This window comes from Trypanosoma melophagium (assembly GCF_022059095.1).
Source record: "Trypanosoma melophagium isolate St. Kilda chromosome Unknown ctg21segment0, whole genome shotgun sequence".
NCBI lineage: Eukaryota > Euglenozoa > Kinetoplastea > Trypanosomatida > Trypanosomatidae > Trypanosoma > Trypanosoma melophagium.
Window position 1 is genome coordinate 260,815 of NW_027125151.1, and position 14,636 is coordinate 275,450.

General features: G+C 48.4%; 1 protein-coding gene across 1 annotated transcript; it reads right to left on the reverse strand.

The window, feature by feature from the left end:
- Positions 1-12,482: 12,482 nt before the first annotated feature.
- On the reverse strand, positions 12,483-13,931 carry LSM04_004523 (DNA/RNA non-specific endonuclease; the record flags this gene model as incomplete). Its single annotated transcript, XM_067330949.1, has 1 exon — positions 12,483-13,931. One exon carries the CDS (start codon positions 13,929-13,931, stop codon positions 12,483-12,485), a length of 1,449 nt encoding a protein of 482 aa, XP_067191954.1.
- Between the last annotated feature and the right edge of the window lie 705 nt (positions 13,932-14,636).

Here is a 14,636-nt window from a genome sequence, read left to right on the forward strand (position 1 = left end):
TAATATCCCAGAGTAATAGATCCAACACACACACACAGACACACATAGGGAAGGATCCATGCACAATATATGAAGCCGAAGCAGTATATAAAAAGCAAAGCCCATTAGTAATATCCCAGAGTAATAGATCCAACACACACACAGACACACATAGGGAAGGATCCATGCACAATATATGAAGCCGAAGCAGTATATAAAAAGCAAAGCCCATTAGTAATATCCCAGAGTAATAGATCCAACACACACACACACAGACACACATAGGGAAGGATCCATGCACAATATATGAAGCCGAAGCAGTATATAAAAAGCAAAGCCCATTAGTAATATCCCAGAGTAATAGATCCAACACACACACAGACACACATAGGGAAGGATCCATGCACAATATATGAAGCCGAAGCAGTATATTACTTGTAGCACATAATTTGTGATTTCTGACGAGCAAACGGTCAAACAACAGAGAGAACACAACCACCTCTTTCCACCAGGGAGAAAGAACACGAGCCGGGAGATGAGGTCTTTGAGGTGAGAATCGCGTTCTTTCCAGCGAAAAAGATTGTCTGCGGGAGTGGATCCAGTGCAACGTATTTCCGAGCCCAATAAGCCACCAATACATAGAGAATCCACGGTGCAGCGCACCGGATCAGATAAACGGGCCAGCCGTGACTGAGTTGCTCCCTGTACCAGTAACGCATGTAAACTTCCGACTGTAGAGAGCATGAAGTGTTGGGAAGGAGAGGAAGGGAAGGTGCAGTCCATTAAGGAAACCGCTGTTCAGCGCTTCTGGTAGCTGTTGTTCACAGAGACATCGTCACGGCAACGACAAGGGAGAAGAGCACAAGCGGGGCAAAACGAGTAGCAGTCACACTGCCATCATGAAGACCAATGTTCAGGTTCATCACACTACCATGGACAGTCACAGAGGGTGTGACAATACCATTAGCCACCCTGTTGCTCTTTGCATCAGTACTTTCGCCCGCATTTTTTTCATTTGATCCTATCAGAGTGGTGGAACCATCTGAGTCGGATCCATATTGATTTATCTTCTCTCCCTCATTGTGTGTACTCCCTTGTTCGCGCGTTGAACCGGAATGGACAGTGGATGCCTCAGAGACAACCCTGTCCTGCTCAACAACTGTGGGTACCAGTGTGGGCGTATGGGTGGGCTGTGATGAGACAATGTGTTCATTGAGATGAGAAGCAGGTTCTTCTCCCTTAACAGGTTCATTCCGAATGATTTCCATGGTTTCTTCTATTGGTGGTTGGAGCGAAGAAGAGGGACTGGGGGCTCAACCGTGCTCCATGTTATGTTCGCAGGAGCAGGCTGGTTGTCGTTGTCCTGCTCAGGTAGCGGTTCCAGAACAATAGTGACGTTGTGGTGCTCAGTGCACACCTCTTCGTACTTGGGACATATAATACTACCAGACCATTTAGGTCCTTTTGGAATGACAGTCTCCCCCGCCTTACACGGGTACCAATCGGTGTCCTGATAGAACTGCACGCTCACGGTCCCGTCTTCCTTGTTACACTGGGTATTCACGCACACATCCCCAAGGTGAGTCCATTCATACTTCACACCATCACCCTTTACACAGCGTGAATTTGGACCAATGAAGCTCCCAGGCATCATTTTCGCATTGCCGTTGGTACACCCGCGCCGAAGATCTGCCTGAACAACAGGACAATAGTCCATGTAGGTAATCGCACCACCATACGGATTCTCCCCAAAGTACTGGAACTCCGGAGCGAGCTTCCACTTATACGCCTTCAGCATACACTTCCCAAGAGCCAGACGGTCAAACGTGCAGGTGTACTCATTTCGTACTGGATACTGACGGCAGAACATCTCGGGGTAATCGGTGGTTCCATTTTCCAAGCACTTCTTCTCCAGAAAATTGCATCCGGTGTTGTTGCCCCATGTCGTTGGCTCTGCCATACTGAAGTTTGCTTTGTAAAATGGTAGGCTATCAAATAATGCAAGTGAGAGCGCGGAATAGTACATACGGGTGCCAGCAGGCGCCATCATATCATCCAGCGCATTGCGCTGTTCCCAGTGCGATTCCATATAATTACCATAACGCTCGCTCTCCAGCTCCAGCCCAGAGGCCCGAGAACAGTTGTAGTACTTTTGTGCTATTTCTTTTGCCTTTGGGGTTGATATCATCCACACTTTTTTCTTCTGACGTACATTTTCAAAAGCAGATGCGATGCCGTGCAACCGAAAAGTATCACTTGTGAAACCAAGAATATGTCCGATCTCGTGCGCCATTGTGCGAAGAATATCCTCGCGGTCCTTCACAAAATGGGGGTCCAAATTAGTAGCACCAATGAAGGGACGTCCATCTTCCAGTTTCCTGCAAAATATCGCCCACGCCACCTCACCGCTTCCTGGCGCGGCACTCACGTAGACATACAGATCGGCATCAACCAAACCTTCAGTAAAGTGCTCTTCAGGGATATGGTAGGTGTTGCAAGTACCTGTAGCATGCTTTGGTACCAGAACAGTATCCTGCTCTCGCACCACAGAGAGACGATCGGTGTGGAGTTTAATTGCCCCGGGTATAATCCGCTCCACAATCAACTTCTTCTTTCTCACCGTCAGTATGTTGCTTTTACCGCATACTTTTCTCTCATTTGTTCTGTCCAAAATCACCTGTCCTGTTTTTGTGCAGTACCTTGACGGGTCGTCCAGGTCCCTCGTGAATGCCTTGATGCGGATTGGCGTCCAGTTTCGTTTATTCTTCTCTTCTTCGGTGAGAATGGCACTGGCGGTGTATGCCTGCACGGGGCCCTGTCCCTTGCGGGGTATCTCCCGCACAACGCCCTCCGCCCGCCCTTCCGTGTTTCTCATCTCTTCCATGCGCTTCACGAACTGGTCGAACATGCAGCGGCGGGCAGTGCCGGCGAGGCCCCCGGTGGTACAACAGAGCAACAGCAGCAACAGCAGCAGTGTGAGCACCGGGGTGTTTGGGGAATAGTAGCGCATCATGGCGCGTGTGTACGAATTATGCATAACCGTGGTTGTTTGTGCCGCGAAACTTGCAAAGACTATGTGCAGAGGGGAGACACGAAAGAGGAGAGGAGAGGAGAGGAGTAGAGAGGGAAAACAAGAGTGACACGCCAACCCTTGATGGGTGCACAGAGCCCAGTACAAATCCCAAAATAAATACACACACATTTCACCAAACAAAAAGGAGTCACTGAATTTCAACTGAAGCAGTATATAAAAAGCAAAGCCCATTAGTAATATCCCAGAGTAATAGATCCAACACACACACAGACACACATAGGGAAGGATCCATGCACAATATATGAAGCCGAAGCAGTATATTACTTGTAGCACATAATTTGTGATTTCTGACGAGCAAACGGTCAAACAACAGAGAGAACACAACCACCTCTTTCCACCAGGGAGAAAGAACACGAGCCGGGAGATGAGGTCTTTGAGGTGAGAATCGCGTTCTTTCCAGCGAAAAAGATTGTCTGCGGGAGTGGATCCAGTGCAACGTATTTCCGAGCCCAATAAGCCACCAATACATAGAGAATCCACGGTGCAGCGCACCGGATCAGATAAACGGGCCAGCCGTGACTGAGTTGCTCCCTGTACCAGTAACGCATGTAAACTTCCGACTGTAGAGAGCATGAAGTGTTGGGAAGGAGAGGAAGGGAAGGTGCAGTCCATTAAGGAAACCGCTGTTCAGCGCTTCTGGTAGCTGTTGTTCACAGAGACATCGTCACGGCAACGACAAGGGAGAAGAGCACAAGCGGGGCAAAACGAGTAGCAGTCACACTGCCATCATGAAGACCAATGTTCAGGTTCATCACACTACCATGGACAGTCACAGAGGGTGTGACAATACCATTAGCCACCCTGTTGCTCTTTGCATCAGTACTTTCGCCCGCATTTTTTTCATTTGATCCTATCAGAGTGGTGAAACCATCTGAGTCGGATCCATATTGATTTATCTTCTCTCCCTCATTGTGTGTACTCCCTTGTTCGCGCGTTGAACCGGAATGGACAGTGGATGCCTCAGAGACAACCCTGTCCTGCTCAACAACTGTGGGTACCAGTGTGGGCGTATGGGTGGGCTGTGATGAGACAATGTGTTCATTGAGATGAGAAGCAGGTTCTTCTCCCTTAACAGGTTCATTCCGAATGATTTCCATGGTTTCTTCTATTGGTGGTTGGAGCGAAGAAGAGGGACTGGGGGGCTCAACCGTGCTCCATGTTATGTTCGCAGGAGCAGGCTGGTTGTCGTTGTCCTGCTCAGGTAGCGGTTCCAGAACAATAGTGACGTTGTGGTGCTCAGTGCACACCTCTTCGTACTTGGGACATATAATACTACCAGACCATTTAGGTCCTTTTGGAATGACAGTCTCCCCCGCCTTACACGGGTACCAATCGGTGTCCTGATAGAACTGCACGCTCACGGTCCCGTCTTCCTTGTTACACTGGGTATTCACGCACACATCCCCAAGGTGAGTCCATTCATACTTCACACCATCACCCTTTACACAGCGTGAATTTGGACCAATGAAGCTCCCAGGCATCATTTTCGCATTGCCGTTGGTACACCCGCGCCGAAGATCTGCCTGAACAACAGGACAATAGTCCATGTAGGTAATCGCACCACCATACGGATTCTCCCCAAAGTACTGGAACTCCGGAGCGAGCTTCCACTTATACGCCTTCAGCATACACTTCCCAAGAGCCAGACGGTCAAACGTGCAGGTGTACTCATTTCGTACTGGATACTGACGGCAGAACATCTCGGGGTAATCGGTGGTTCCATTTTCCAAGCACTTCTTCTCCAGAAAATTGCATCCGGTGTTGTTGCCCCATGTCGTTGGCTCTGCCATACTGAAGTTTGCTTTGTAAAATGGTAGGCTATCAAATAATGCAAGTGAGAGCGCGGAATAGTACATACGGGTGCCAGCAGGCGCCATCATATCATCCAGCGCATTGCGCTGTTCCCAGTGCGATTCCATATAATTACCATAACGCTCGCTCTCCAGCTCCAGCCCAGAGGCCCGAGAACAGTTGTAGTACTTTTGTGCTATTTCTTTTGCCTTTGGGGTTGATATCATCCACACTTTTTTCTTCTGACGTACATTTTCAAAAGCAGATGCGATGCCGTGCAACCGAAAAGTATCACTTGTGAAACCAAGAATATGTCCGATCTCGTGCGCCATTGTGCGAAGAATATCCTCGCGGTCCTTCACAAAATGGGGGTCCAAATTAGTAGCACCAATGAAGGGACGTCCATCTTCCAGTTTCCTGCAAAATATCGCCCACGCCACCTCACCGCTTCCTGGCGCGGCACTCACGTAGACATACAGATCGGCATCAACCAAACCTTCAGTAAAGTGCTCTTCAGGGATATGGTAGGTGTTGCAAGTACCTGTAGCATGCTTTGGTACCAGAACAGTATCCTGCTCTCGCACCACAGAGAGACGATCGGTGTGGAGTTTAATTGCCCCGGGTATAATCCGCTCCACAATCAACTTCTTCTTTCTCACCGTCAGTATGTTGCTTTTACCGCATACTTTTCTCTCATTTGTTCTGTCCAAAATCACCTGTCCTGTTTTTGTGCAGTACCTTGACGGGTCGTCCAGGTCCCTCGTGAATGCCTTGATGCGGATTGGCGTCCAGTTTCGTTTATTCTTCTCTTCTTCGGTGAGAATGGCACTGGCGGTGTATGCCTGCACGGGGCCCTGTCCCTTGCGGGGTATCTCCCGCACAACGCCCTCCGCCCGCCCTTCCGTGTTTCTCATCTCTTCCATGCGCTTCACGAACTGGTCGAACATGCAGCGGCGGGCAGTGCCGGCGAGGCCCCCGGTGGTACAACAGAGCAACAGCAGCAACAGCAGCAGTGTGAGCACCGGGGTGTTTGGGGAATAGTAGCGCATCATGGCGCGTGTGTACGAATTATGCATAACCGTGGTTGTTTGTGCCGCGAAACTTGCAAAGACTATGTGCAGAGGGGAGACACGAAAGAGGAGAGGAGAGGAGAGGAGTAGAGAGGGAAAACAAGAGTGACACGCCAACCCTTGATGGGTGCACAGAGCCCAGTACAAATCCCAAAATAAATACACACACATTTCACCAAACAAAAAGGAGTCACTGAATTTCAACTGAAGCAGTATATAAAAAGCAAAGCCCATTAGTAATATCCCAGAGTAATAGATCCAACACACACACAGACACACATAGGGAAGGATCCATGCACAATATATGAAGCCGAAGCAGTATATTACTTGTAGCACATAATTTGTGATTTCTGACGAGCAAACGGTCAAACAACAGAGAGAACACAACCACCTCTTTCCACCAGGGAGAAAGAACACGAGCCGGGAGATGAGGTCTTTGAGGTGAGAATCGCGTTCTTTCCAGCGAAAAAGATTGTCTGCGGGAGTGGATCCAGTGCAACGTATTTCCGAGCCCAATAAGCCACCAATACATAGAGAATCCACGGTGCAGCGCACCGGATCAGATAAACGGGCCAGCCGTGACTGAGTTGCTCCCTGTACCAGTAACGCATGTAAACTTCCGACTGTAGAGAGCATGAAGTGTTGGGAAGGAGAGGAAGGGAAGGTGCAGTCCATTAAGGAAACCGCTGTTCAGCGCTTCTGGTAGCTGTTGTTCACAGAGACATCGTCACGGCAACGACAAGGGAGAAGAGCACAAGCGGGGCAAAACGAGTAGCAGTCACACTGCCATCATGAAGACCAATGTTCAGGTTCATCACACTACCATGGACAGTCACAGAGGGTGTGACAATACCATTAGCCACCCTGTTGCTCTTTGCATCAGTACTTTCGCCCGCATTTTTTTCATTTGATCCTATCAGAGTGGTGAAACCATCTGAGTCGGATCCATATTGATTTATCTTCTCTCCCTCATTGTGTGTACTCCCTTGTTCGCGCGTTGAACCGGAATGGACAGTGGATGCCTCAGAGACAACCCTGTCCTGCTCAACAACTGTGGGTACCAGTGTGGGCGTATGGGTGGGCTGTGATGAGACAATGTGTTCATTGAGATGAGAAGCAGGTTCTTCTCCCTTAACAGGTTCATTCCGAATGATTTCCATGGTTTCTTCTATTGGTGGTTGGAGCGAAGAAGAGGGACTGGGGGGCTCAACCGTGCTCCATGTTATGTTCGCAGGAGCAGGCTGGTTGTCGTTGTCCTGCTCAGGTAGCGGTTCCAGAACAATAGTGACGTTGTGGTGCTCAGTGCACACCTCTTCGTACTTGGGACATATAATACTACCAGACCATTTAGGTCCTTTTGGAATGACAGTCTCCCCCGCCTTACACGGGTACCAATCGGTGTCCTGATAGAACTGCACGCTCACGGTCCCGTCTTCCTTGTTACACTGGGTATTCACGCACACATCCCCAAGGTGAGTCCATTCATACTTCACACCATCACCCTTTACACAGCGTGAATTTGGACCAATGAAGCTCCCAGGCATCATTTTCGCATTGCCGTTGGTACACCCGCGCCGAAGATCTGCCTGAACAACAGGACAATAGTCCATGTAGGTAATCGCACCACCATACGGATTCTCCCCAAAGTACTGGAACTCCGGAGCGAGCTTCCACTTATACGCCTTCAGCATACACTTCCCAAGAGCCAGACGGTCAAACGTGCAGGTGTACTCATTTCGTACTGGATACTGACGGCAGAACATCTCGGGGTAATCGGTGGTTCCATTTTCCAAGCACTTCTTCTCCAGAAAATTGCATCCGGTGTTGTTGCCCCATGTCGTTGGCTCTGCCATACTGAAGTTTGCTTTGTAAAATGGTAGGCTATCAAATAATGCAAGTGAGAGCGCGGAATAGTACATACGGGTGCCAGCAGGCGCCATCATATCATCCAGCGCATTGCGCTGTTCCCAGTGCGATTCCATATAATTACCATAACGCTCGCTCTCCAGCTCCAGCCCAGAGGCCCGAGAACAGTTGTAGTACTTTTGTGCTATTTCTTTTGCCTTTGGGGTTGATATCATCCACACTTTTTTCTTCTGACGTACATTTTCAAAAGCAGATGCGATGCCGTGCAACCGAAAAGTATCACTTGTGAAACCAAGAATATGTCCGATCTCGTGCGCCATTGTGCGAAGAATATCCTCGCGGTCCTTCACAAAATGGGGGTCCAAATTAGTAGCACCAATGAAGGGACGTCCATCTTCCAGTTTCCTGCAAAATATCGCCCACGCCACCTCACCGCTTCCTGGCGCGGCACTCACGTAGACATACAGATCGGCATCAACCAAACCTTCAGTAAAGTGCTCTTCAGGGATATGGTAGGTGTTGCAAGTACCTGTAGCATGCTTTGGTACCAGAACAGTATCCTGCTCTCGCACCACAGAGAGACGATCGGTGTGGAGTTTAATTGCCCCGGGTATAATCCGCTCCACAATCAACTTCTTCTTTCTCACCGTCAGTATGTTGCTTTTACCGCATACTTTTCTCTCATTTGTTCTGTCCAAAATCACCTGTCCTGTTTTTGTGCAGTACCTTGACGGGTCGTCCAGGTCCCTCGTGAATGCCTTGATGCGGATTGGCGTCCAGTTTCGTTTATTCTTCTCTTCTTCGGTGAGAATGGCACTGGCGGTGTATGCCTGCACGGGGCCCTGTCCCTTGCGGGGTATCTCCCGCACAACGCCCTCCGCCCGCCCTTCCGTGTTTCTCATCTCTTCCATGCGCTTCACGAACTGGTCGAACATGCAGCGGCGGGCAGTGCCGGCGAGGGCCCCGGTGGTACAACAGAGCAACAGCAGCAACAGCAGCAGTGTGAGCACCGGGGTGTTTGGGGAATAGTAGCGCATCATGGCGCGTGTGTACGAATTATGCATAACCGTGGTTGTTTGTGCCGCGAAACTTGCAAAGACTATGTGCAGAGGGGAGACACGAAAGAGGAGAGGAGAGGAGAGGAGTAGAGAGGGAAAACAAGAGTGACACGCCAACCCTTGATGGGTGCACAGAGCCCAGTACAAATCCCAAAATAAATACACACACATTTCACCAAACAAAAAGGAGTCACTGAATTTCAACTGAAGCAGTATATAAAAAGCAAAGCCCATTAGTAATATCCCAGAGTAATAGATCCAACACACACACACAGACACACATAGGGAAGGATCCATGCACAATATATGAAGCCGAAGCAGTATATAAAAAGCAAAGCCCATTAGTAATATCCCAGAGTAATAGATCCAACACACACACAGACACACATAGGGAAGGATCCATGCACAATATATGAAGCCGAAGCAGTATATTACTTGTAGCACATAATTTGTGATTTCTGACGAGCAAACGGTCAAACAACAGAGAGAACACAACCACCTCTTTCCACCAGGGAGAAAGAACACGAGCCGGGAGATGAGGTCTTTGAGGTGAGAATCGCGTTCTTTCCAGCGAAAAAGATTGTCTGCGGGAGTGGATCCAGTGCAACGTATTTCCGAGCCCAATAAGCCACCAATACATAGAGAATCCACGGTGCAGCGCACCGGATCAGATAAACGGGCCAGCCGTGACTGAGTTGCTCCCTGTACCAGTAACGCATGTAAACTTCCGACTGTAGAGAGCATGAAGTGTTGGGAAGGAGAGGAAGGGAAGGTGCAGTCCATTAAGGAAACCGCTGTTCAGCGCTTCTGGTAGCTGTTGTTCACAGAGACATCGTCACGGCAACGACAAGGGAGAAGAGCACAAGCGGGGCAAAACGAGTAGCAGTCACACTGCCATCATGAAGACCAATGTTCAGGTTCATCACACTACCATGGACAGTCACAGAGGGTGTGACAATGCCATTAGCCACCCTGTTGCTCTTTGCATCAGTACTTTCGCCCGCATTTTTTTCATTTGATCCTATCAGAGTGGTGAAACCATCTGAGTCGGATCCATATTGATTTATCTTCTCTCCCTCATTGTGTGTACTCCCTTGTTCGCGCGTTGAACCGGAATGGACAGTGGATGCCTCAGAGACAACCCTGTCCTGCTCAACAACTGTGGGTACCAGTGTGGGCGTATGGGTGGGCTGTGATGAGACAATGTGTTCATTGAGATGAGAAGCAGGTTCTTCTCCCTTAACAGGTTCATTCCGAATGATTTCCATGGTTTCTTCTATTGGTGGTTGGAGCGAAGAAGAGGGACTGGGGGGCTCAACCGTGCTCCATGTTATGTTCGCAGGAGCAGGCTGGTTGTCGTTGTCCTGCTCAGGTAGCGGTTCCAGAACAATAGTGACGTTGTGGTGCTCAGTGCACACCTCTTCGTACTTGGGACATATAATACTACCAGACCATTTAGGTCCTTTTGGAATGACAGTCTCCCCCGCCTTACACGGGTACCAATCGGTGTCCTGATAGAACTGCACGCTCACGGTCCCGTCTTCCTTGTTACACTGGGTATTCACGCACACATCCCCAAGGTGAGTCCATTCATACTTCACACCATCACCCTTTACACAGCGTGAATTTGGACCAATGAAGCTCCCAGGCATCATTTTCGCATTGCCGTTGGTACACCCGCGCCGAAGATCTGCCTGAACAACAGGACAATAGTCCATGTAGGTAATCGCACCACCATACGGATTCTCCCCAAAGTACTGGAACTCCGGAGCGAGCTTCCACTTATACGCCTTCAGCATACACTTCCCAAGAGCCAGACGGTCAAACGTGCAGGTGTACTCGTTTCGTACTGGATACTGACGGCAGAACATCTCGGGGTAATCGGTGGTTCCATTTTCCAAGCACTTCTTCTCCAGAAAATTGCATCCGGTGTTGTTGCCCCATGTCGTTGGCTCTGCCATACTGAAGTTTGCTTTGTAAAATGGTAGGCTATCAAATAATGCAAGTGAGAGCGCGGAATAGTACATACGGGTGCCAGCAGGCGCCATCATATCATCCAGCGCATTGCGCTGTTCCCAGTGCGATTCCATATAATTACCATAACGCTCGCTCTCCAGCTCCAGCCCAGAGGCCCGAGAACAGTTGTAGTACTTTTGTGCTATTTCTTTTGCCTTTGGGGTTGATATCATCCACACTTTTTTCTTCTGACGTACATTTTCAAAAGCAGATGCGATGCCGTGCAACCGAAAAGTATCACTTGTGAAACCAAGAATATGTCCGATCTCGTGCGCCATTGTGCGAAGAATATCCTCGCGGTCCTTCACAAAATGGGGGTCCAAATTAGTAGCACCAATGAAGGGACGTCCATCTTCCAGTTTCCTGCAAAATATCGCCCACGCCACCTCACCGCTTCCTGGCGCGGCACTCACGTAGACATACAGATCGGCATCAACCAAACCTTCAGTAAAGTGCTCTTCAGGGATATGGTAGGTGTTGCAAGTACCTGTAGCATGCTTTGGTACCAGAACAGTATCCTGCTCTCGCACCACAGAGAGACGATCGGTGTGGAGTTTAATTGCCCCGGGTATAATCCGCTCCACAATCAACTTCTTCTTTCTCACCGTCAGTATGTTGCTTTTACCGCATACTTTTCTCTCATTTGTTCTGTCCAAAATCACCTGTCCTGTTTTTGTGCAGTACCTTGACGGGTCGTCCAGGTCCCTCGTGAATGCCTTGATGCGGATTGGCGTCCAGTTTCGTTTATTCTTCTCTTCTTCGGTGAGAATGGCACTGGCGGTGTATGCCTGCACGGGGCCCTGTCCCTTGCGGGGTATCTCCCGCACAACGCCCTCCGCCCGCCCTTCCGTGTTTCTCATCTCTTCCATGCGCTTCACGAACTGGTCGAACATGCAGCGGCGGGCAGTGCCGGCGAGGCCCCCGGTGGTACAACAGAGCAACAGCAGCAACAGCAGCAGTGTGAGCACCGGGGTGTTTGGGAATAGTAGCGCATCATGGCGCGTGTGTACGAATTATGCATAACCGTGGTTGTTTGTGCCGCGAAACTTGCAAAGACTATGTGCAGAGGGGAGACACGAAAGAGGAGAGGAGAGGAGAGGAGTAGAGAGGGAAAACAAGAGTGACACGCCAACCCTTGATGGGTGCACAGAGCCCAGTACAAATCCCAAAATAAATACACACACAGAGGGAGAGACGCCATTGGAAAGGACCTGTTTGAGTGGTACTGGAAAGACATAGTCACAGAGCAAGCAGTGCCGCAACAGTTGTCACACATACCTCCCAATGCCAGCAGAATCGATCATCACCACCAACACCATCACAGCAAATGTAGTACATAGAATGTACTATTAGTACACAACTCTACTGTTTTTGTGTTTTTTTTTTTTTTGGCTACTGACATAATAGGCAAGCAAAAGAGTAACGGAGTCTCTGTGGGAAAAAGTGTCTTCCCTGATGCAGTTGGTGAGTCGTCGTGTATCGGTTGCCTGTGCACAGCGGAGTATCGTGGAGCTTTGGTGTTTTAAATAAGGTATAATAAGGGTATAGGGGAGTCAATTAATTGATGTGTTTACCGTTCATTTTAAGTTTTCTTATTCTCCTTTTATCTTAGTTTAACTTACTCGCTGATACTTCCATCAGTTCCTTCCTCCGTTCGTCATATTCTTTTAGAAGAGCAGCATCCAATGGTAGATTATCTTGATTCGCATACCAATCTTGTTTTACTTGCTTTACCTTTCCTTGTGGCTGTGCATATCTATGCTGATGTTGCTGTTCCTCGATTATTGTCGAAAATACCTGCTGTAATTCCGGCTCTGACTGCGCCGCACGTAGTCGGGCTACATTTCTGTATGTCTGAAAAAGTGCCACTGTACGTGCTTCACATTGAAAACGTCTGCAAATGTTCGGTAACAAGTCCAACATTTGTGAATTTGCCTTACTATTGTTATTCTTGCCCATCCCCCAGGACGACAGCGATTTCGCAGTGTCTGTGGAGATCACATTAGGAAAGAACTGCAATCCCGTCTTGTGTTCAATTTCACGTACCGGGACTTGATAGGCTACAAGCGGCCGCTCTACAACGATAGGTTCATTGGGCATCAAAAAGGCGGCAATTTCATGACTTCCATCTACTCTTTCACCGAGGAGTACCTTAAACAAGTGTGTCGGCACCGCGACATCATGCTTGCCAACGAGTTCATAGCACACCACCTTACGTGTATTACCCGCGTCACCACTGTTATTATTATTGTTATTGTTTGTTTTGTGAACAGGTGTTATGGAAGATGGATGACGGGAATCTTCGTCCCACCCCCACGAGCGTAAATCACCATTCACGAGACGTGGATGAAAGAGGGGTCCTGTGACGACCCACAATCCACCCTCATAGTGCCGCCGCAGTTTGCGTGTGAGATTCTCCAGTCGCAGCCAATCAACAGCATTCATTGTCGTATCTTGTGGTACAATATTAGCGTTCATGTTAAATGTTTGGGCCATTTCATCTGCGGAAGCCTTGTGGAACTGCGCAGCGGCGAGGTGGCCACGACTTAAACCTCGCGTGTGTTGCTGCTGTTCTTGTTTACCACCACTACTATAGTCATCTGGGAGAACTCGAAATGGCTCCGGTACGGTTGGATCTGCAAAGAATTTCATTCCCTCTCTTCGTACGGCTTTTGGATCTCCTTCCTTTTCTTTTTCTTTTTCTTTTTCCTTTTCATCGCCGTTTGCGGAGGTGATTGGGGGGATGTACTCCAACACCCAATTGGGCACCCGCCGTTCATAGTTGAGACTCGCAATAAAGCCATCAAACACTCTAACCCGCTCATCAGAGGGAAGTCCCTTACTCATTATCTTTTGCGCAACTGGAGAAAGCTGCGATATATCCAGTCCAGTGTGATAAACAGAAAGGGCATTCCCCTCTTGTTGTTGCTGGAGTTGACTTTCTCCTCTACTGCCGTTATCATTGCCACGACGCTGCGAAAGCATTCCAACAGCTCCACCGAAGAGAGCAACACTGAGGAGTGCAAAGGCTCGCCCTACCGCAGTATAGGACGACATTTCATTCAACGCGCCCTACTGCCCACCTCCTACAAGAGCGATATATATATATATATAGAGAGAGAGAGAGAGAGAGAGAACACTCCCGCTAGAGGCAATATAATAAATAATAAAATAAAATAAGAGAGGGGAAAAAAGAAAAGGAACGAGTAAATGTAGCAACCAATCCATAGAAATAGACTTTATGGAAGTAAGTATTATAGACTGTTATACAAGTATGAGTACCTGTATTGAGGAAACGCAGGCATATATTTTTCTTTTTTGTGGAAGGAATAATCCCAACCAAGAAGATGCGAATGAAGTAGGAACATAGTGAAATAAAACGAAGAAAAAAAAGGCAAAACAAAACAAAAGGAGGAAAAGCAGTTGCGCACAAACCCTATGTGTGTGTGTGTGTGTGCGTGAGTGTCTGTATGTCTCTTTTTTTCTGTACTGGAGAACTGCGGCGGCGGTATTTCTTTTACGAGCCAAAACAAAACCGAAATTAGAGAGGAAATATAAGAGATGAAAAGGAGAAGGCGATCACAATAGATAAATCTCTAAAGTCTAATTTTTATTTCCTTCCCCGTTCTTTCTCTTAGTACATTTGTTTGTATGTATATGGAACTGCACATCATCTTCCTTCTTCTTCCTTTCAACACATTACAGAAATAAATAAACGCACGCACATACACATACAAAACACTTACACACACATATATATAT